Genomic DNA, 21,351 nt, shown 5'->3' with positions numbered 1-21,351 from the left:
TGGAGAAAAACACCTGTCAGCCACCTGTCAGCCAAGCATAAATCTCCGGCTGGTATTTGTTCACTTGTTGCATACTGAATACACCCATGGTACCTGGCTGGAGTGGTAGTAGTTGAGCCAGCGCTCCAGGTGGATGGCGTACCAGCCTGGCACCAGACAGCGATTCTGAAGGACACGTAGTTTGACTGGAGAGTCGTGGCTTGCTGTGATGACCTCATGGAAGGAGTATTTCAATGCCACCGGGTCATCGTGGGCTCTTTGGTGCTGTGTGCACACAGAGGAGTGAAGAGGTTGAGTCTTAAAAGTGTAAATCCCACACTTTGAACAGTTTTACTTGTTGTTTATCTGGTTTGCAGCTGTCTGACTGACCTGGTACCAAGAGTACGCTCTGTCCGCAGGGTTGATGAGGATGGTGATGATCTTGGCTTTGGGCAGAAGAGCCGCAGCCCTCTGAGCAGCCACTTCAGAGTCAAAGTAGTTGGCACTCTTCTCAAAGTAGTAGTCTGAACTGGTGTTGGAGGGCAGAGGGAAGTACTCCATATACCTAACACGCCGCAAACACAAACATACCAAGTGTTACAAGCAGCTTTGTTGATCTGGACCAATTTGCGCTCCGTAGATAAGGAGAGCGTATCCACACGGTGTGTGGGTGATCGGCCATGTGCAACAGCTCGTTAAAAAAAACATCTAGCAACACGGCACAGTGTTAATATTTGGGCAGCCCACTCACATACCATCGAGCCAAGTCAATTCTGTGTTCGGACTCTTTCGGCTGCGATGCATGATGCTTTCCATTGATGCAGGTTTCTAATCAATGAAACCTACAGGAACCTCTAAACAGTGAATTTAAAACCAAATAGGTTTTAATTGTGTGTTGTTGTTCTTTTTTTTTGGTCTTACTCTTAGGAATTTCACTAATGAGTGATTTTGTTGTTGCTGTGTGCGGTCTGGGGATCATTTGCATTTCACTTCTTGATTTCATTTGCATTAAACAGAAAACACCCCAGCCAACTTGGGGTCTGCGATTTAATGAGAGTATCAGACTAAACTGCACCATTTTTAACGGCCTAACACTTTATTTGACCCAAATTGCTACATTAAAAAAAAACATGATTTGAGATTAATAAGTTTCCTGTTTTTTACTGTGGCAAAGCACATTGTACAAGCACAACTTTGATAACCTAATTTCCCTTTGAGGATTGATAAAGTTATCCATCCATCCATTCATCCATCCATAAAACAACCATCATTTTTACCCCACCCCTGTAAGCCTTTATTCTCAAGCCCACTATTTAGCATTAATATCCAGTACACACACATTTAAAGGTTTATAAAACAAACAGCTGTGGAGAAATTTTAAGGTGCTTATTAATATACAGTATTCATCAGAAATGTGACTTGTCATGTAAAGACATATATTTTCCCTGTGTTGTACTATATTGTCATGACTTATCTGTTTATACTGGGGTTGAACCAATATTAGATATTACTGAATTTCACAATAGTAGTTTATGCATCAGCCTTCAGTGTCTGCAGGTGAAGATTGACCATTTACTAAAGGGCTGTATACTCACTATGAACAGTAGATTAAGGGACTTAAAGTGTTGTTCTCTCAGGCCATGACGAGTCTGAGCTAAACCTGACTCAGATGTTTTCAAAATGAACATTCCTTCACTGACTTTACTTGAGTTTTGATGTTTTATTAGTCTTCTTCATGTTTTTTTTTTTTTTTATCAGTTTTCTGTTTGTTTCTTCTTTTAAGCCTCCAGATTTTGGCTTTTCTGTTTTATTGAGCTGTCTCTTTGAAGCACTTTGTAAAGTGGATTTCTAAAGTGCTCTATGATTCAGATCAAGAAAAAGCAGTTAGCAGCAGCCATGACTTTAGATCATGGACTAGTATCAAAAGATGTTACTTGTAATTTTGCCAAATCAAATGTTAAAAATAAGAGGTTAACAACTCAACCAAAAGGCAACAACATACGTAGAATCGTGACGTGTAATTAAAGCCCCAGTAATTATGTGATGGGTGACATTTCTGACTGTATATCTGGTTGAATGTGGTTAGTTCATGATGTCGGAGGTTTCTTACCAGTCGATGCCTCTGTGGTAGTTGTGCCCATTGAAGAACTGGATCTCCTCAAACGTCTCCTTGCTGGGGTAATTACTGGTCAGGTCAGGGTGCATGCCGAGAAACAGGTAGAGCGCCGTCGTCCCTGAAAAGGCAGAGACGGAAGCGAGAAGAGACGAAGACAGAGAGTTGGATGCGGGATGAAAAAGATTAAGAGGAAGCAAAAGGGCAAAAGTTTCAAAGAACTGCAATCTCCATTTTGAAGTGCGGTAAAGATGAATCACAATCACAGTCTGCCACCATCATGTCTGATTTCTAAAGAAATAATCAAAACCTCATTCAAACCACTTAAGGCACGACAGGTCTGCCTTGAATGACTAACTTCACATCTAATCACTTCCCACTTCATCCTGCAGGGGGTGTCAAAGGACTGCGTCTCACCTGTCTTCTGAGGCCCGATGACGAGCAGTTTGGGGAAGCGGTCACATGTTTTCTCTTTGGACCAGATGTCCTTGTGCCTTTTGTCCTCACAGGGATCCTGTAGCCACAAAAAAGATAAACAATCCCTTTGTTTTAACCGTGTTTCCTGCAGAATTCGGACAAATATGTAAATACAGGAGAAAGCAGGTTAACCTCTGTTTAATCGAGCGTTCGTCAGATGCTACAGTGAACAAAGGAGATGCATTCATAGCAAATGTTCGCATGAGTGACAGCACTGCTCTCCATCAGCAGAGGAAACAATTACTCATTGCGTCTGCATACCGTATGTGAGGCAAAGGATCCAAGCTGTTACTGTATAACATCGTACCTTAAAGGGAAGCGATGTGTTTTTCACAGAACAATTGTCAGCTATTGTTGTGTTTTTATTCTATTTCTGGGATTCAAGCTGTCCAAAAAATGACAGCTTAATGCAATTTTTTTTTTCCAAAAGTCAAAATAAAAAAAACAAATATAAATAATTCATATCATCATCATCTTACCTGCCAGAGAGGATCTCTTTCAGAGGGGAACAGGCTGAAGTACTTCTGAGCCAGCTGAACAGGTGGCAGGGTCTGCACCTTGAGGTTGGTCCACGTCTGGACGAACATCATCAGGCTCTTAAACGTGTACAGGCCGAGCCGATCGTTCCCGTAGTTGGACAGATGGGTCATGAAGATACTAATCTGTGAATGGGAACGAACAACAGGGGTAAGATTATCAAAGGGGATGAGGCTAAACGCAATACCATGATTGATTTCACAACTGAAACAAAAAAGCCTAACAAGTGATTTGTTCTGGGTTTGAAAATGTCTGAATTTGATACTTTAATTTGTCATATAGTCTACCTTATTCTTGCTTTTGATACCGTATTTGTTTGTGCTTATTTCTGAGGATTACAGGACTTTAATGTTTGCTCATAACGCGTATTAAGGTGAGATTCCTTCTATAAGCCTCTCGGGGATTTTGAATCTCACCTGCCACAATCTGCTTCTTTTTTGTTGCTGTGTTTTTGCTGCTTTGTTTTACTGTGCGAATAAATAAATAAATAAATACATACAAATAAGAGAACAAAACATAGTACATGATTAATAATTAAATAGTTAAATAAATGTTTTTGATCCTCATTTCATTTTCTTTTTAAACAAGTAAATTATGATTTCTTCTTAAGCTCTAGGAAATTAATAATTAAATGTTTTCACTATATACACTGGCCTTTCAAAGACTAAACAATTAACTGATTCATCAGACTGAAAATTACTTGTAGCCCTAAATGTGACATGACTAGTTATGTCACTATACAGATGAATGGATTTTAACCGTCTCATCAGTATTTCCACAGCACAACTGTTAAAGGTCGAGTCTTTTCTTAGAACAACTGGATGTAACACCATTAGTCAATAAGATATCCCTTCCTACTTTCATACAAGTGAAAAGGGAACTGAATCCAGTCCTTGTTGCATTCAAGAATACATGTAAAAAGTTGATTTAGTCAAATCAAGAGGACACCTTCTGACATCTTTTTTAATACTAACGTCCCCCTTTTTGGTTCCCCAGACGGTGCAGGGACAAGAACTCAAGAACCCGACCCAAACATCAACTGGCATATCACACATATATTGGTATCAGCATACATGTCAACTGAAACGTGCCAATAAAAACATTTTGTTTCTTAGAGTTAATAATGCAGAAAAAGATGCTTGGGGTAATTTAGAGTTAAACACTTCTGGTGACACTCACAGTTTCAGGGCACTGAATTTTAGACAACAGCGTTTATGCACTGTAAAATATCCTGCTCCAGTTACATATCTAAATTATTTTATTTATTTGATATTATTTAGTATTTAATAACCACATTTGAGGGGTCATTGCAAAAAACACTTGCCTATATTGGACGATTTACCTGAATCTGAATGTTTTGACTCCCTGATATCTTTATCAGCCCCAAAATTTGAGTCAGGTCAGGCTCTAAAGAACACTGAGGGAATTTTCATAGCAAATACACAGAAACTTGTCTCAGACTGTTAAAGCCTGACACCAACTTCAGATATACTGCTCATTGCATTTCTACACAATATGATGGCTGGATTTTGTCTCCATCAGCTACACTGAAATTGTTGTGGTGACAGAATAAACAAGAAGAATGATGGGCATCACCTGTTGCAATGTTCATATGTCCACAGAAAAGTGTGAACCGTTCCTTTAAACTGAATCAGCATCACTGGAAACATGAATAAATGCTTCCCATTTTGGCTGAGACAAATGCACTTGAAGACACAAGGGGGGGAAACAGATATGGGCGAAGACAATAATGAAACCGTTTGAACAAATGGTGCTTCTTTCATTGTTGGGATGCGGTTCAGTTTCTAAAAAGAAGCCACTGACAATAATTTAGTTATCTGCAGACATATGTTGCAGATATGCTAATAAAAGCAGCACTTTTTATCATTACAAAAACAAAACATGTTGACGAATGTGAAGAAATTTCAGCTTTAATAAAAGACGCTCTCACAGTGGCGTAAAAAGAGAGAGCACATCAATGCGCGAGCCGCTGACTAGTCATTGTCCCGCTCCTCGTTGATATTTCAATTTGCACCACCAGTTAAATGGGTTTCCAAGTGTGCAAGACAAACGCTGTGCGGCGCCGATGTGTGTTTGACTCACGGGGTTCAGTAGGACTGTGAGGAAGAGCTCTCCTCCGTTGATGAGCTTGTCCAGTTCATTCGGGCTGCCTGGGTAGTCTTTATAGAAGATGGTGTGTGTGAAAAGACCACACGTTTGCCTCGGAAGCACCTGCGTTGTGAACAGACAACAAGTCACCAAACCGAAAGGGCAAAGACAGCAGAAGAAAACACACACACACACACACAGATTAAAGAAAAAAAAAAAATAATTCACACAAATAAACACACACACCATCAACCCTCCACTGAGAGCGGAGCTGTCAGTACTCCAGGCAGTTACCCCACACATTGTTTGCTTTCAATAACATTCATATTATGCAGCTCATCTAGCCAAAGCAAACCTCTTATTCACTCTGAGTCTATATGGAAATTCATGGAAATGCGTTTACAGTTTGGAGTGTCTGGGGAACTGAATATCAATCATCAGTAAGCAGTGGAGACTGTCCATTCACGCTGCGCTATCTCAAGGACAGGAATACAGCTCGGAGACCGCACAGACCGACTGAATGCCAACACTACAAAGGGACCGGACTGAGGCTGCACTGTTTCCCATCGGCGCTGAAGGTCAACCTGGGAGAGAAATAGATAAGATTTTTTTTCCTTTTCCCTCCGTTTGAACCTCTTGAATGTAATCCATTCAACTTTAATGCAGCTCTCATAACTACATTATGCAGCACTGGGTGGAGCTGCAAAGCTGAATAAAGTGCCGTTTTTCGGGGCGTTGACATTTCCGTGATTGTTTACGTGCAGACACTTGCGCTGCTGTTGCCAGACGTGTCAGTCTTCGTTACGATACGGAGGCCTGCTATGCTGCACCGCTCAGACAGGTGTCTAATGCTAGACTGTTCACTTGACTACGTTATCATCTGCCACGGTTGAGACAGCCACAACAGCACAACACAACTAATTAGATTATCGCCTTACTCTGGACTTCTCAGATATACAGACAAGATTTAAAATGAGTATCTGTTCAACACCTCTGGGGAGAAGACTTTAAAACGCGGAGAGGGAAGGAGAATGATGGACAAATGCAGGGCAGAGAGTAACTGCTGGCCATGAGAGAAAAACAAAACAAAAAGAACTGGAGGTGTAGATGGAGCAATAATTATTGAATGAAGGAAAGCGTATGTATGGGGAGAGAGCGAGAACCCTGAAAGGGATTATTGGCTGAGAAGGTAATGGGTGTCGAGAAGCCGAGTGGAGGGAAAGCAACGGGCCAGAGGTAACAAGATAATGAGGCCTTTATGGATGCCCGGTGTAGATGAAAAAGTGGTCTTACGCTGATGCCGCTGTGGATGAAACCTCGCCGGAAGCGGGCAGGCTTCAGGTGCGGGTATTCCTCCGTGCTGGTCACCTTGATGCCCCACACTTTCTTCCAGGCGTCGTACAGCTGCATGTGGACAGGGTAGACGCCCGAGTGGTGGGGCGCCACAGCGTAGCCCATGTTAGTGGGGATCCCATGCTCCTAGAAGGTGAAAATGATAGGAGGCAAGAAGGAGAGTGAAGCACCAGACGTGTTCCCTAGATAATAAAACATTATGTAACTACTAAATCATGTTAAAGATACAGAGTTCTAATAGTGTGAATGGTGTCTCTGTCACTTGTTTCTGCACTATGTAACTTCAGTGAGAGGGCGGGATCACAGCGTCACGCCCATGTTCACTTCAACATACACTTTGTTATGATGCAATGAGTTTTGTTTGTAGTGAGCATCTACATTACATCTGACAGACTGTTAAAGAATTCGGGACAACAATGGTGTTGCGTTCAGAACCTGAGGGGGCACCAAATCACACAAAATGCCAAATTCTACATAATAATGCTGTAAAGTTACAATATGATTTTCATGAAACTAAACATATTTCATAATCTTTATGGGGGTATTTTCCCCTCATAAGCATTTAATATCTTCTATCTCTCCATATATAGTGTGGTGGAGTCCGCCATTTCCCCGCCAGATCACCAAAGCACAAGCAACTCCCTGGGAAAACCTCACCCCCCTCATGGCCCCATCAGAGCTGCTATAAGTTGCAGCCGATGCAAAAACAACTTCCTACTGCAGCTGCTTCAACAGGCACAATGCTGGGTGCTTTTATTGTGAAGCATCCACATAAAATTCGCAAATAACACCGATGCTCACCACAATGATAGCTCCTCAAAAATGTGCCTATAAATTTAGACGGTCATTTTTATATTTTTCTGTCAGTGGATCATTTTTAATAGCCACAGTGAGCCGTTGGATGAGGAGCTGCAATTGACAGGCTGCACATCTCCGACTCCTCAGCGAGCTAACCAACTCCACTGTGTCCTGATGGTGTGTGGAAAACTGATGGCGTTGTGTGCAGAATTAAATCTGATCGCAGTGGCAACAGTTTTTGACTGAATTCTTAATAAGAACAACTCCAGTTCGTTTTGGCTGCACTGTAAACACAGACACCAGTAAAACACACTAGTGTTTGTTGGAGTATTAAACCAGAGTTGTTGCCAAACCAACCAGGACTGATGTCCTTCAGATTACAACTTCAAAAAAGCATCAACAGCTTGCCTAGGAGAGCCGTTTGGAAAAGGAAGGCGCGATAAAGCAAGGGTGGCTTTGACCACAGTGCTCACTCAAAACTGTGACCTGACCTTCGCCCCCCTCTGACTCACCATGGCAAATTTCTTGTTGAGCAACATCTGCTCGGCCAGCACAGATTGGTTGTGGAATAGATGGGGCTGCATGTGACTCCACATGTGAGGGAACCACCAGAACTCCTTCACATAGGAAAGCAGCAGGTCATCTCCCAGGTCCTCCTCATCAGATCCTGAATGTGATAGAGAAGGCGAGGGATGATGGAATGAGATAAGGGAAGTTAGCAGAAGAACAAGGGGGTAACGGGTGAAGAGGACGCGGAGGCGATGAAAAATGGAAAAAGACAAAGAGGAGGCAAAGGTTAAATTGGAGTCAGTGATAAGAAAGGGAGGATATTAAAGTCAGAAGCACAGGGAGAAAACGTTTAAATATATATAATAATGTAATAAATATTAGAGTGAAGTGCGTAGGAGATGAACAGGAAAAATAAATGAAGGGCATGAAAGAAAGGGAGAGGAGTGGAGAAATTGGTATAACGTGAATCAAAGTGTTACGTCATTCGGTTTAGTGCATGCTCTCATCTCTGCTCGAGTTAACAGTGGCAAAGGTCACAGTCACAGGCTGCATCTTACCAGCATGAAAGAATTTCCCTGAGAAGCCCAGATTGAACGTGAAGTTGGGCACATGGGTGCGCAGCTCCCTTTGTGTCTCCAGCAGGGCCTGAAACAGTGGGAGGAAAACAGAGTGACTCAGCGCACGTTGTGCTCATACTGGTGCACGAGTGCATTAATGAGGAAGCGTGAACGCCCAGGCGCACGCGTGTCCACATACATATTTCATTCTGCAAGTTTCTTTCGGTAAACATCCAACATCCACTCCCAGTTGCCTCACTCCTTCTCCTTCATTCTGTTTGATATTTTTCTCTCTCCTCTGATTCGGGTGTTTGTTTCATTTGATCTCCGCGCTGGATGAGACTCCCAGCACACACCCTCTCGCTCACTCTCACATTTCTCCGTCTTGTCAGGGTGTGATTCGTTCCTAAAAGCTTGCCATTGCGCTGCCAGCGAGGAGGCCTTGATGCCTCTTCCATAATGTTTTCTTACACCCTCTGCCTCCACATGCGAGGGTGGTCTGTTCTGCTCTGAGGGGACGCAAGCAAGGAGCTTTTCAACATTCTTTGTATGTCTCTGGGCCCCTGAAATATTCATCGCTGTGGAGCTTCTGTGACAGTGTGAGCAGTGGGGCCTGTCAGCTTTGAGCGGCCTACTGGGACGAAGGCATTCAAAAGGAGAAGAGGAGCGAGAAGAAGGGGTTTCTGTATGACTGGCAGAGGATGGCGCATGCTATGTGTGAAGCTATTTTTTTATATTTTCGGCAAAGGGCTGTTGAAAACACTAGTTGGTGAATACCTAAGTGGGTTCAGTTCCTATTCTGACAAAGTTTTTCCACTCTGAAACACATGCACAAACTCACCTTTACATCAGGCACCTTCATGCGTGTGCCCTCCTTGCCCACGAAGATGTCATCTATATCCACCAGGATGTAGCGCTCCAGGGACAACGAGAGCCTCTTCCCTGTCAGAAAGGCCACAGCGTCCACAAACACCAGCTTGTGCAGCCAGAAGACCAAGTTGTTGCCGAACAGGACCCTCTGGATGCCATCATGGAGCCCCAGGTCCTGCACCACAGACGGGAGCAGAGCAGCATTCTGGCCCATCGATGCGACACTCTCCGCTGATTGGGTCTTGGCCAGCAACACGGGCTCGTATGTTGAGTGGTTGGACTGGAAGACCGTCCAGTCGTCCCCAGGGAGGGGACCTGGCAGGGGCTGCCCGGACCGAGTGATGAAGAGCAGGGGGGACTTGGGGTTTACTGTGCAGTCCTTCAGGCCCAAGTTAGAGTGAAGAAAGAGGGGGAAGCCTTTCAGCTGAGCACTGAGCAGACTGTTTTCATTGGCCTGATAAACACAGAGACAGAGACAAGAGTCATCATAAACCAGAGTGATGAAGACAGAAATGTATTGGATCTAATTCCCCCATTTCTCCAATCATGTGCGAAATAAGGAATGTCAGGCCTACTCAAACGTGAAGGCATGAGGCAGCTTCTACCTGCTATGCTCAATCTGCTGTGCTCCGAGATTGCAGTCAAAACGAAATAACCTCCCGCTGTGTCCTCACAGATTCAAAGGCTGAGGGTTCAGTGATTATTCATTGAAACTTTCCCTCCGAAATTTTTCATTCTCCGATTCTGTCACATCTCTACTGCCACTGATACACAAGTCCTACTTCTTCAGGCACTTATTTAGAATTTCACCGCAGCGCATGTGGTTGTTAGATACAGGATCATAAAGTAACATGCACAGTGTGAAGTCTGCATCTTGGCTGTTTTTTTTCCACTGAGTCTGCCAATCTGCCAATCATCTTGTGTCTTTACATGTTATTGACACAGACTTTCTTTACTGAGCCCCAGACATGCCGTTATATTTGTAATATTGTATGATCTTGCTGTTATTATATAATAATAACAATTATTATATAATATTGTTTAATATATAATTTAATATATTTCATACAATATATCATCTCAATGTGTGTTTCCTTTAATATGTATAAAAGGTACTGAGGTAGTAATATTTTTCTGTGGCTTGGACATCTGATAAAGCCGGAAAATCTGGAAATGTATAAGTCAAGCAGAATAAGAGTATTGTTACGAGCACCATCATCCCCTGTTATAAAGATCTTGATCTGGTTATCACGTGCATTTATTTTGGAAGCAACTGAAAAAAAGACAGTGTGGATATTATGTTCCTTTCTGGAACACAGCTGTTTGTATAGCGATGAGGTCATGTATATGTTTCCAGCTTTGTAGGATTAATAACTAATCTGTTGACGGTAAAGGACAGAAAACTAGGTTACATGGTTACTACGGATTCTGTACAGATTTGGTGATAGTATTTTTGTTGAACTAGATTTCAGCAAAAGTAATCACATTCCCTAGTAATGTTATCCCTTTATAAAAGTAAGAGCAGCAACTATAGCTTTGTTGCAAGGTATAGATTTAGTGTTACGTTACCGTTTCGCATCAACCAAGCATCTTTCAGGCTTTAACTGGCAAATTTATATCACTTGCTATAATTCGGCATCATTAAAATTCCGACCAATAAATAAAACCTGTAAAATGATGCAAAACTGATTACACTGACTTAACAAGAGCAGCATTTACAAACACGGATAGGTGGCTTCTTGTACCTTCAAAAGTTGATTTAGGATCCACCAATAAACACACAGGAGAAGAAGAAGAGGAAGGTGAAGAAGAAAAAGAAACAGACAAAGGAATGTTCATATCAGCCATTTTTTCTCACTACATCTCAGCCCTTCTTACCCTCAGGTGGGCCTTTTCTGCAGCCTTGAGAAGCAGGTAATTATCGGTTATCTCATCAGCTGAAAACAAATCTATATTATGCATCCTAGACACAAGACCTCATGTCATTATCAGAATTCTGGCAGAAAAATTATAGTTTCAAAATCCGACCTAATGACAGGCATTAAGAATAACTACAAAGAAATTATTTGTTGAGAAATTATTGCTGAGTCATCAGTCTTAAAGAATTTTTCATAACCAGGTAATAGTTTCTTGACGTCCGTTGAGGTTGGTTTAGTACATAAATACAAACAGCCTGGATATCAATCATTTAAAGCTGGTAGTTAAAGAATTGCGCCCTGAAGTATGTATTAAATGCAACAATTTACATTTGAGAAATATACTAACTATATCACGGTTACTGCAAACAGTGTGGTTCAGACAGCAGAGCAGCAGTGTTGTGTGTCCAGGTCATTGGGATGCACACCCTCGCTCCACTTCCTTCTCTCCCAATAGCCAGTAAATCCCACCAGGCTTTTCTTTCCTAACCTTCACCTACACCGCCTAACATCACTGCATCTCCGTCCATGCCTCCACATCTCTTTCTATATTCTTTTCATGGCTCAGAGATGGTGATTAAAACCATAAGACCTGAAAACAGGCCTTGGGCAAACAGGCTCAGCTAGGGATTACTGAGAGAGATGGAAGAAGAAGAGAGAGCGAGTGCGAGGTAGAGAGACAGAGGAAGAAAGAGGTACGGCTTTGAGGAGAAACTAAAACAAAGCAGAGAAAAACAAGAAATGAGAAATATGAGTGAAATAGGCCAGAAAGCATAAAAACAGAAAAAAAAACAAGAAACACACTGAACAGAAGAGAAACAGTGCAGTGGGACTGAGTGATATTGAACCAGGCAGGTCTTTCCAACCCTGCGAATCCCATCTCCTTAGAGACGGAGGAGCCAGATGGACAGGGCAGAAGGTGTGAGTGAGAGGAGGGAGAGGAGGGGGGAGGCAGAGGGAGTGTAGTGTTGTCCTAACCTTGAAGAAGCCAATGATGCCCACTCCATATTCCACACAGTATTTGTCCAGCAGTTCTCGGTTCCAGGCGTCCAAGTTAACATACTTGAGAATGTTCTCGTAAATCACCAGCGTGAAACGCCCTCTCTCTTTGTCTGTCAATGTGGGCATGTCACCTTTCCCGGGAGAGATCTCAGTCCGGTACCTGAACCGGCCAGACTCCAAGATGGCCACGATTTCCTGACCCAGTTGAGAATACTGGCTTTCCACAAACACCAAAACCACAGGATCTGTCCTGGCCCCTCCGGGATCCACCCCGGGGCCGCCTGAGACACTCCGCAAAGGCAGCAGCCGGGACGGAGTGACCCTTGGGTCATCAGAGTCAGCGGATGCTCCCTCGGACCCGGACACGCCCCCTCCCGACGGCTCCAGCTCCCGCTTGACGCCATAGAGGAAGTAGGCTGAGATGAAGACGCTGACGGTGCAGAAGAGGAAGAGGAGGAGGAGGGAGGTCTGCAGGGGGAGGAGACGGACCAGCCGACGGACTCGTGTCACACATCCCAGCATCGTCTCACGCCGCGCCGCTCCACCCCACCGGCCCAGCAACACACCTTGGGGTCAGTCTCTCTGGGTGTGGGTAGAAAACGGTGCACAGGTAGGGGATCTTCACGACAAAATCAGTCTCGTTATTGAGCTAAACACAAACGGTGTTGAGGTAGCAGCTGCAGCAGCTACTGGAGAAAGAAAAGAGACGGTCTCACGTTGGCTCTCCCTCATATTGCAGCGCTGCTTATGTCACCATGGCAGAGAAATAGGGGGCCTTGGACTGCTGGTACACACTTATGCCTCAGAGGGGGGCTGACAGTCAGTGGCGGAGAGAGATGATGGAAGACTCCATCACCTGTCCATCATGTGAACCTGCCAACCATGTCCGGGCTAGGTTTTGCTGCGCTCTTTTGATTGGAGAATGATTTCTTGAGAAAAGTGAGGTCACGCAGGTCATCTCAGCAGCACCATTCCCTCAGGATCGACTCTCCCGACCTAGAAAAACAGCAAGACAAACAAAAAAATTATGTTAAAATCAGAGAGAATCCGCTCCTATAGAACAAACTACGTTCTTTTGTTGTGTGGGTTCTGCGGCATGTGGGAGAGCGCATATACCGCCTGTGCCAACACTCCAAAAGTTCACTCCAAAGTAGTCCTTGCTTTCACCTACACAAAGTAAGAGCTGCCAATTTCCCCCCTACACACACACACCTACCTAACCCCTGTGTGTCCAAACTAAACCACACACACAAAAAGCATCACTCGCTCACGCAGCCTCCACATGATCAATAGTCAGAATGTGAGTGACAACAAAGCCTCGAGGCGAGCCAATTCACGATTCAGTCCAGTAGGACTGTGCGACTGCATACAAGTGGAGCCATCACCCGCGGGGACACTCGTCTTCCATTTCTCTCAAATCCACAACAGTATAGAGACCAAAATGGAGTGCGGGAGGAGATGGGAGAGCGAAGCGATCCAAGAGCAGAGGAGTGGATGACAGTGACAGACAGACCTGGCAACAGTAGGATCCTTTACTCTGGGAGAAAACACCTTATCTTGCTCAGTATACGTGCCCATAGCCTCGGCATACCTATCATAATATACCAGCTTTTTAGCCAACCTCCATCAAGCCAAGTGTGAAAAGAACAAGATGCAGCATGAGTACGGTGCGAGTTAGTCTCTTTACAAAAACATCTTTTCTCCATTTAGAGGCCTGGTGGAGAACCGAGACTGAGCATCATTACCTTTGCATGGAAATGCTCCGTCCATTAAGCCGGAGAGCTATCGAGGTGAACACACACACACACACAGCCCTTTATAAAACCCTAGATACCCATTAGAGTTGAGTCACAGCCCTCTGAACCCAGAGACATTAAACAGTGACCACCAAACCCATCAAGACTCATCAGACACAAATCAGACATAAAATGGATTTGATAATGCCATCAAAGGGTTTATCAGCAACACTATAAACCGAAGCTTAATTAAAGGTGAGTTGCATTAAAAATACAAGAGTGGCCATACTGTGCTCAGCAGAGTGAGTCCTGTGGGCAACAATCGTCCATCTGATAGCATTGGAATCAATAAAGAATTGATTTTTCACAGCCTGACAGAAATAATGTATAGCATGATCGGGAGTGTATTTCCTAACGGAGCTCTATAAAGATAATCCAGTGATCGTGGAGCTCATCATTCATGAACACACAGTGCAACACGGAGGGAAATCATGCCCATATAGTGTCCTTATAATGTAATCAAGGTCAGCATTCTGGCGAGAAGCTCTGCCCCCCTCTAGCCTTCCAGCTAAGCTTAACTGGATGCCTTAAATCTCCCAGCGAGTGCAGTGGAAGAAATCACTTCTTTTCTCTGAGTCGTGTCCAAATATCCTCCTCACAGTGAGGCAGCGGTCTAATGTAAAGAGAGGCCGTGAAGAAACAGTGGGCGTTCAGAGAATGTATCGCAGCGGCGCAGACAAAAACCAACAGCCCTGCTCGCTTGAAGATCCCCCCAGTACCTTGTTTGTTCGTTTCCGAGGGAGTCAGGGTTCGTGCCATGGCATATCAAAGTATGATTAGCCACAGGAAGTGACTGCTGCGGCAAACGGCAAAGCAGAAGAGGAGGCTGAGGACAAAACTTTTAACACGCTGCAGAGGCTTGACTCTGTCCCCAGGTCTTTAGGGCTAAGGACTTGTGTCGGTCGCCACACAATAAAAGTAAATGTGACAGCTTCCGATGAGCTCTTGTAAAGAATTCTGGGCAATAATTCAACATCGTTCACCAAGTTTTGGTTCACAACAGGGCTGCAAGTAACAATCAATTTAATCAATGAGCGATCTGCTGGTGATTTATTTCAGTTTATTATTTAATCTAGTCTATAAAATGTATGAAAATAGTGAAGAAAAAAAAAGTTTCCAAAAAACGAGATCTTCAAATTGCTTGTTTTGTTTAAAGCAATAATCTTCTGTTGATTAAAAGATGCCCTGCGGATCTTTCTGGTCAATAAACAAGTTTGTGTTTACATTCTGTGCAGTGTTTATTGTTGACTTTCAAGAAATGTGCTGAATGCATTTTTCCTCCATATGTCACACACACACACACACACACACACACACACACACACACACACACAGTACTGAGTATGTGCAGCTCTCAACAGATGTGATGAAGTCAGACGTTTGTTAATTCGGCTAGTTATAAATAAGTATTAACCTCTTCTGAATGTAGTCTGATGAGGTTTTAGATTTGCTGCCCCCAATTCTACATGCTATTATATTATTGGTCCAAATTACCACACATTACGTGTATGAACTGTTTCAACACAAGCAGGATCATTTCTTGGTGATATATTTCATATCAATATCTGGTTTTAGGATAACAATTATTAGCAAGTTAATTACCCATCAGTATAACAAGCCAGGATGAGATTTTCCACACATTTTACCATATTGGGTTGTGTACTGATACAGGAAAATAACTTTCGAAAACACATCTATCACCCAGCTTGACCCTTTAAAGACCATTTTGAAGTCATTTTCTGTTAATGATTTATCAGAATGAAGACACGTTATCTTTGTCTGCAGAGAGACAGTGAGCTTTGGCACGGCTCTAATGACACTGTTGACACGGCTTGGAAGCAGATTAAATGGTGACACAACACAAACACAGTGGAGGCACAGAAAGTCTCACTTCTTGCCCAATTCGCAGCAGCAATGACCGCCTCCCAATGTTGACCTTCAGGCTGAGATACAAAGAGCTACAACCGAAGGAAGGAGGGGAGAAGGAGAGAGGGAGAAGCGGAGAGAGGGGGCGATGGCATGAGAGGGGCTGACACAAATAGAGGGAATAGAGCTCAAGGCCCCGGAGTGTGAAGCTTTGAGATCAGACCAGCTAAATACAGAGCACAATACATCAGACTATAATGGAGATGAGGATATAGCGCTGGCTGACTAATGGATCTCAAATGTCCGCACGCCCATCTCACCTAATGTGTCTCCCGCTTTCTGTGCCATGTATACCTTCGAAGAAGCAACAGAAATACAACCGCAAAGCATCTCCGTCCTCCTTCCCTCAAGAGTAATAGATGCAAAAATGCAGAGGAGGAAGAAAAGAGAACATGAATATTTCATGTCGAGCAGAAACTGACGAGAGGTACAGCCAGCAGACATATTATAAGGTAAAGAGCAGCCGAAAGGTGCAAAGGGTTATTTTTCGGTCTGCTGAGGAGTCAGTGTCATGCACAAAAAGGAGAGGCAGATAGAGACAAATGCATATCTGATAGCCAACCTTTTCATTCCCAATGATGGAAAGAGCTCAGACCAAATTTGAGATCTGTAATTGCATACGTGGCCTACAAGGCTCCCTAAACGGTGGTGGCAGAGAGACCGCTGAGAGGAAAAAAAAAAAAAGAGCGGCAAAGGGAGAAAGAGATCATGAGTGGAAAGGGAGACAAATGGATACGATGATCAAGTACCAAACCTAGAGAAAAAAAGAATAGTAAAAAAAAAAACAGTCGCTGGAAAAATGAGCGAGAAATTCAGCCCTAAGGCGGGCATCAATCTCCCGGCTTTGACAAGCGTCAATTAAAATATTTCCCTCGTTATTTCATAGCAGCTGAAAGATGGCGACAGAAGGAAGTGGAGGCGTAAACAATAGCAGGTGACGGCCGAGAGGACAGACTAATGCTTATCCCTCAGGGTGGGTGGCCACTCGAACCTGCTCCCTCTACATCATGGGAAGCAAGCCAGAACCATACTGCTAGATTAATGAGAGACGATGAGGAGCAGGGGGGACGGAGCCTGGTCCTCAGCTGTAACAACTCTCTGGATAAACAACGCTAAGGTTGGCCATATGTAGCCTCGCACGTCCTGCTCCCTTCTTCCCTCCCTCCCCGACACTGCTGTTGCACTTCTTTTGAGGTGTGAATGAGACCAAGTGTCCCGGGGCTTGCGAGGAGAGTCAGTACATTAACACTGTCAACCAGAGTCAGACTAGCCGTAGGTGATCCCTTCGACAAATAAACTTTTAAAAAGCAGAGCTGGATCCCCCGCTCCCCCCCTTCCCTCCGAGCCCTTCAGGACCAAACAGTGTCCCCTTCTCCCTCTGCTGCCCCGTCCCCTCAACACTGACTGACAGAAATAAACGATGACCCTTTGTGTTCCATCACCACGGGCCTTGGCAACCACACGTCGTCCATGGAAAAGCCGGAGATGGGATGTGTTCAGAGGCTTGGAAACAGCAGCAGGAAATAGAGGGAGGGCAGTAATCCATATGACCCTCATCAAAAGGCTACTGTTGTTGTCACTTTTCAGTCTTTGTCTCAGCCACTCTGGTACACGCACATCGATACACGGTCGCAGCGGAGGACGACCCGAGAGACTCATTAGAAGGTCTACAGTCCGAATTATTTAACAACAAAGCACAACTGTTTCGTTTGCATTTTTTTTTTATTTTCCCTGAACAAATATCCCTGAGCCTTTGTGCAAATCTCCAAACACTAAAACAAGTTTGGTCCGACGGGCTGAGACGTACACCGGGGCATCGGTCAAGGTTAAACGGGTAAGAATGACGCCTATGTAATCCCCAATCTGTAATCCCGTTAATCTCGACACTGCAAACAGTACCAAATGTGCTTATGCCAGCTCAGTTAGTGTGTGAGATGCCTTGAAGGGATTAAGAAATGAGACACAATGGAGTGACGAGGGCGAGGATTGAACATGAAATTGAGACAGGGGTCGAAATGCTATGCGTCAATACTCTTCGTCTTGTCATATAGTGGTTGCATGTGTTACTCGTTTAGAGGTCTTAATCTAAATCCAGGGGCGACAAATGTTGAATTCTGAGTTTATGAGATGTTGTGACCACTCAGCAGCTACTGCTGTGTTGAAAATCACCGCAAGTGGCAAGAAGCAAAGCTAAAACTAATTTCTGTATTTGCATTCAGCCCCCCTACCAGTTTTTTTTTCTTCTTCTTTTGTGTGCAAGAGATTAAACTTCAAAAAGGGAGACTTTTCATATTTCTTTTGAAGCACATCTAAAGCAACAAACAGGCACATGTAAGGAGCAAGGACTCGCCTTGTTAAAGAGGTTACATTTGGAAGCCACAGTTTTCTTTTCCTTAAGCCAGTCTTGGCATTCATCAATACAGAATCAATCAATCTGAAATTTGAATTCCATTTTATGCATCCATTGTGGCTGCTGCGATTAAAGGCTTAGGCCGTGAAATAGCGTGGAGCGCGGTGGCGAATTTTCACTCCGGCTTCCGCCTCCCACCCTTCAGCCAATCTGAATGCACAAGCAGGCAGCTTCATTTTAGCTGCAAACATTTACACCGACACTTCCCTCTCCCTCTGTCTCATCAATTCATTTCATGCCACCGCGTGAAGGACAGAGGACTCGGGAGGGAAATGTAGTTTTGCCTTCTAATTCTCCAGAAAGTGACTTTCAGACCATTTCCCCGAACGAACCATGCGGCTGAATTATCACATCATTTTTCAGCACCTCAATTTACTGTCCCCAAGACTGAGGCAATTTCACAGAAGAAAAATGCCTTTCCTCAACTCACCCAGGCCCTTCCAATTACATCTCAAGGCCCTCCTTAAAGACGTCGGTCCCAGCGCTGTCATAATTGAAATGATTGCAATGTTAGTCGTTGACACAGTAATGGGACAAAGAGGCAGAGGCGCGCCTTCACATCCAGACGCTGGGAGCGCAATCTTTTCCTACGAGCAAATTATGAACAGAATGGAAAGACAGCTAAAGTGTGTTCAATGACAATTACAGAGAAATGGGGCATTTCTGTACCACTATAGTACTGTGTATCCAGCACCACACAGAGCGAGATCCCACCCTTAGACTTCCATTAGAGGGATCATGTCAGATCCCATCAGCACAGATATCATCCTCCATGATGATAACCTGAGCGGGCACCGCCATAATGGCGTGATTACACATTCATAATATGTGGGGACGATTAAGACCGAGCTGAATAAAAACAGAGGGCAGAATATTAAATATACATGGCGCTCTCAGAGTCTTTTTCATCTCGGACTAGGTTCCCAAACCTCCCATCGTCTTTTAGATCCACGATCTCGAGCAGGAGGGATCTGAGAGCAGCAGGAAGTGTAAAATGGATTACCTCACAGTGTGAAAAGCAGTGCGGATGAGCTGTGGGAGCCATGGGGAAAACTGAGGCTGGGTGGAGACGGAACGGGGAAAGGGTCATTAGGGACCGGTGGAGCTGAAGATGTGAAACAGAGGCTGTCCTCGATGGTATTTCTCCCCTGGGTGGCCGGGCAGAGTGGAAGAAACACCTTCATCAATAGCCTCGATCACTTACATGTAGCACATAAAAAGAACCGCATGCACACACCACACCCCCCCCACCACCCCCGCTGATAACCACCGGCAGCTCGCTACCACAGTATATCTATTTATAGACGCTCTGTGCCCCATTTACAGGCTTGGGGACACTGGATCTGTACAATAAAAGAGGAAAAAAGTGTTAAGATCACGGAAGACATCATTTGTATACTGTAGACCTTCATTAATAGCTGAGAAGGGAACCAAGGGCACGGCGACAGGAAAACATGCTACGGAAAACAATGCAGCAAGATGAGAGTCCATTAAGATGTACAGTCAACTGTTATCACCAACAACAGATCGACAGCCAAGGTGTCATGTCTGAATTAACTGTAATCTAATTCCTGTGATTATACTGTGGACAGATTAATCAGATACATAACGAGAAAATGGCCTGATTAAGCCGATGAGAGGGAGAAATAATTGACCCTACTTTGGAGTCTCTGCGTATAATTTCATCTTTGAGTGACACGGCAGACTTTCAGCCAGCAGCCACAGGAGAGCAGATCCTACCGCGTGTGTCATTGATATGCATAATAATTTCCTTCGCTGGTCTTTTCTGATGGTTTGGCATTGCGCATATGGATGCCCTGCGGGGAGGAAATTACACCAGTGACATGTTTATGTGTAGAAATTATAGGAAGGGATGTGAAAGCAATGGCTGCCCCCGTCCCCGCCCCCGCCGACTACCACCACCTACGAGAAAATAAAAGAAACGTACACACTTCCGAGCAAAGAGGGAGCTCACTCTATTGGATTTCTGCAGCGAGAAATAGGCTTGTAGTTCCTTGGACAGCCAAAGCGAGGCACGGGGAGGTGGTGGCAGAGGGAGGGTAAGGTTGGTCATTTATCATTTTTGTCAGTCCTGGTAGAGGAGGGAGGTGGGGCATGGGGGCTTTCATATAAATTGAGTGTAGGTGGAATCAATGTGGCGTTGTTGGTTGAGGGCAGGAGGGGGAGCGAGGGAGCCGGATCAATGCTGGTGGGAGTGACTGTTTGTTCCCATTGTTTATCTACTGTCATCTCAGGACGCCGCTGAAGGACAGGGGGAGCATGGCGGCCGGCACAATGTCTCCATCGGGACCGAGGAGCCGTAATGGGCCTCTCCTTAAACAGACAATGGGCATCACTCAGAGGTGAAAGTCACACTGATCCTGAGTGTGTGAATAAGTGTGTGAGTAAAGCGTGGGAGTTGGGGGGGGGGCGGGTTTCTGGGTAGAAGAGGGCAAGTGGAGATAACAGCACTTGTCAGCGTGGGTTCATGCTGCAGAGTCTGCCGATCAAATCAACTGCCTATTCAGCTGAGCAGAGGTGCGTCGAGCTCCACAGAAACTCTGACTAAAGCCCGGCAGTTTTATTAAGACTTTTTACACCTGCAGCGGAACAGCAATAAGAGATCTGCTGACCTGACACAATCCACAGATGCTATCAAACAACAACAACAACAGCGGTGTTGACCGCGGATGAATCAAAGAAGAACGATCAAACTAATAATAAAATCCCCGGGCATGCTGTAACACGGCCTGTGGCGCACACATAAACAATATAACTGTCTAATCTGCTCAATCTATCTGGGAGAGACTGAGGGAAAACAGCCGAGCAGAGGATGTATCCGGGAGCGCGATGGGGATGAGCACAATACCTGCCCGTGAAGTGATGATGAGCTAGATTCGAGAGGCCGCCCAGTGAATCTTTCAGGTATTATAATTCCCGGGGGAGCCCAGCCTCTCCCCTCCTCTTTCCGTCTCTCTCTCTCCCCCACCCCACCCCG

The 21,351-nt window shown here is 44.5% G+C and overlaps 1 protein-coding gene across 2 annotated transcripts in view; it reads right to left on the bottom strand.

Moving 5' to 3' along the window:
• LOC119007577 (bifunctional heparan sulfate N-deacetylase/N-sulfotransferase 1-like) overlaps positions 1-21,351 on the bottom strand; it is a 47,449-nt gene that overhangs the window by 3,966 nt on the left and 22,132 nt on the right. For both annotated transcript variants that reach the window (XM_037077343.1, XM_037077342.1), the window contains 11 exons: positions 12,198-13,217; positions 9,275-9,757; positions 8,434-8,521; positions 7,879-8,033; positions 6,509-6,694; positions 5,210-5,338; positions 3,049-3,231; positions 2,510-2,606; positions 2,090-2,213; positions 370-544; positions 94-264 (listed from right to left, as the gene is read on the bottom strand). In XM_037077343.1, coding sequence (XP_036933238.1) covers positions 94-264; positions 370-544; positions 2,090-2,213; positions 2,510-2,606; positions 3,049-3,231; positions 5,210-5,338; positions 6,509-6,694; positions 7,879-8,033; positions 8,434-8,521; positions 9,275-9,757; positions 12,198-12,743 — 2,337 coding nt within the window. In that variant the 5' untranslated portion in view covers positions 12,744-13,217. The remainder of the gene's footprint in view (positions 1-93; positions 265-369; positions 545-2,089; positions 2,214-2,509; positions 2,607-3,048; positions 3,232-5,209; positions 5,339-6,508; positions 6,695-7,878; positions 8,034-8,433; positions 8,522-9,274; positions 9,758-12,197; positions 13,218-21,351) is intronic.

This window comes from Acanthopagrus latus, chromosome 18 (assembly GCF_904848185.1).
Source record: "Acanthopagrus latus isolate v.2019 chromosome 18, fAcaLat1.1, whole genome shotgun sequence".
Taxonomy (NCBI): Eukaryota; Metazoa; Chordata; class Actinopteri; order Spariformes; family Sparidae; genus Acanthopagrus; species Acanthopagrus latus.
Note: the sequence above shows the minus strand (reverse complement) of the source record. Positions and strands in the feature narration are given on the sequence as shown.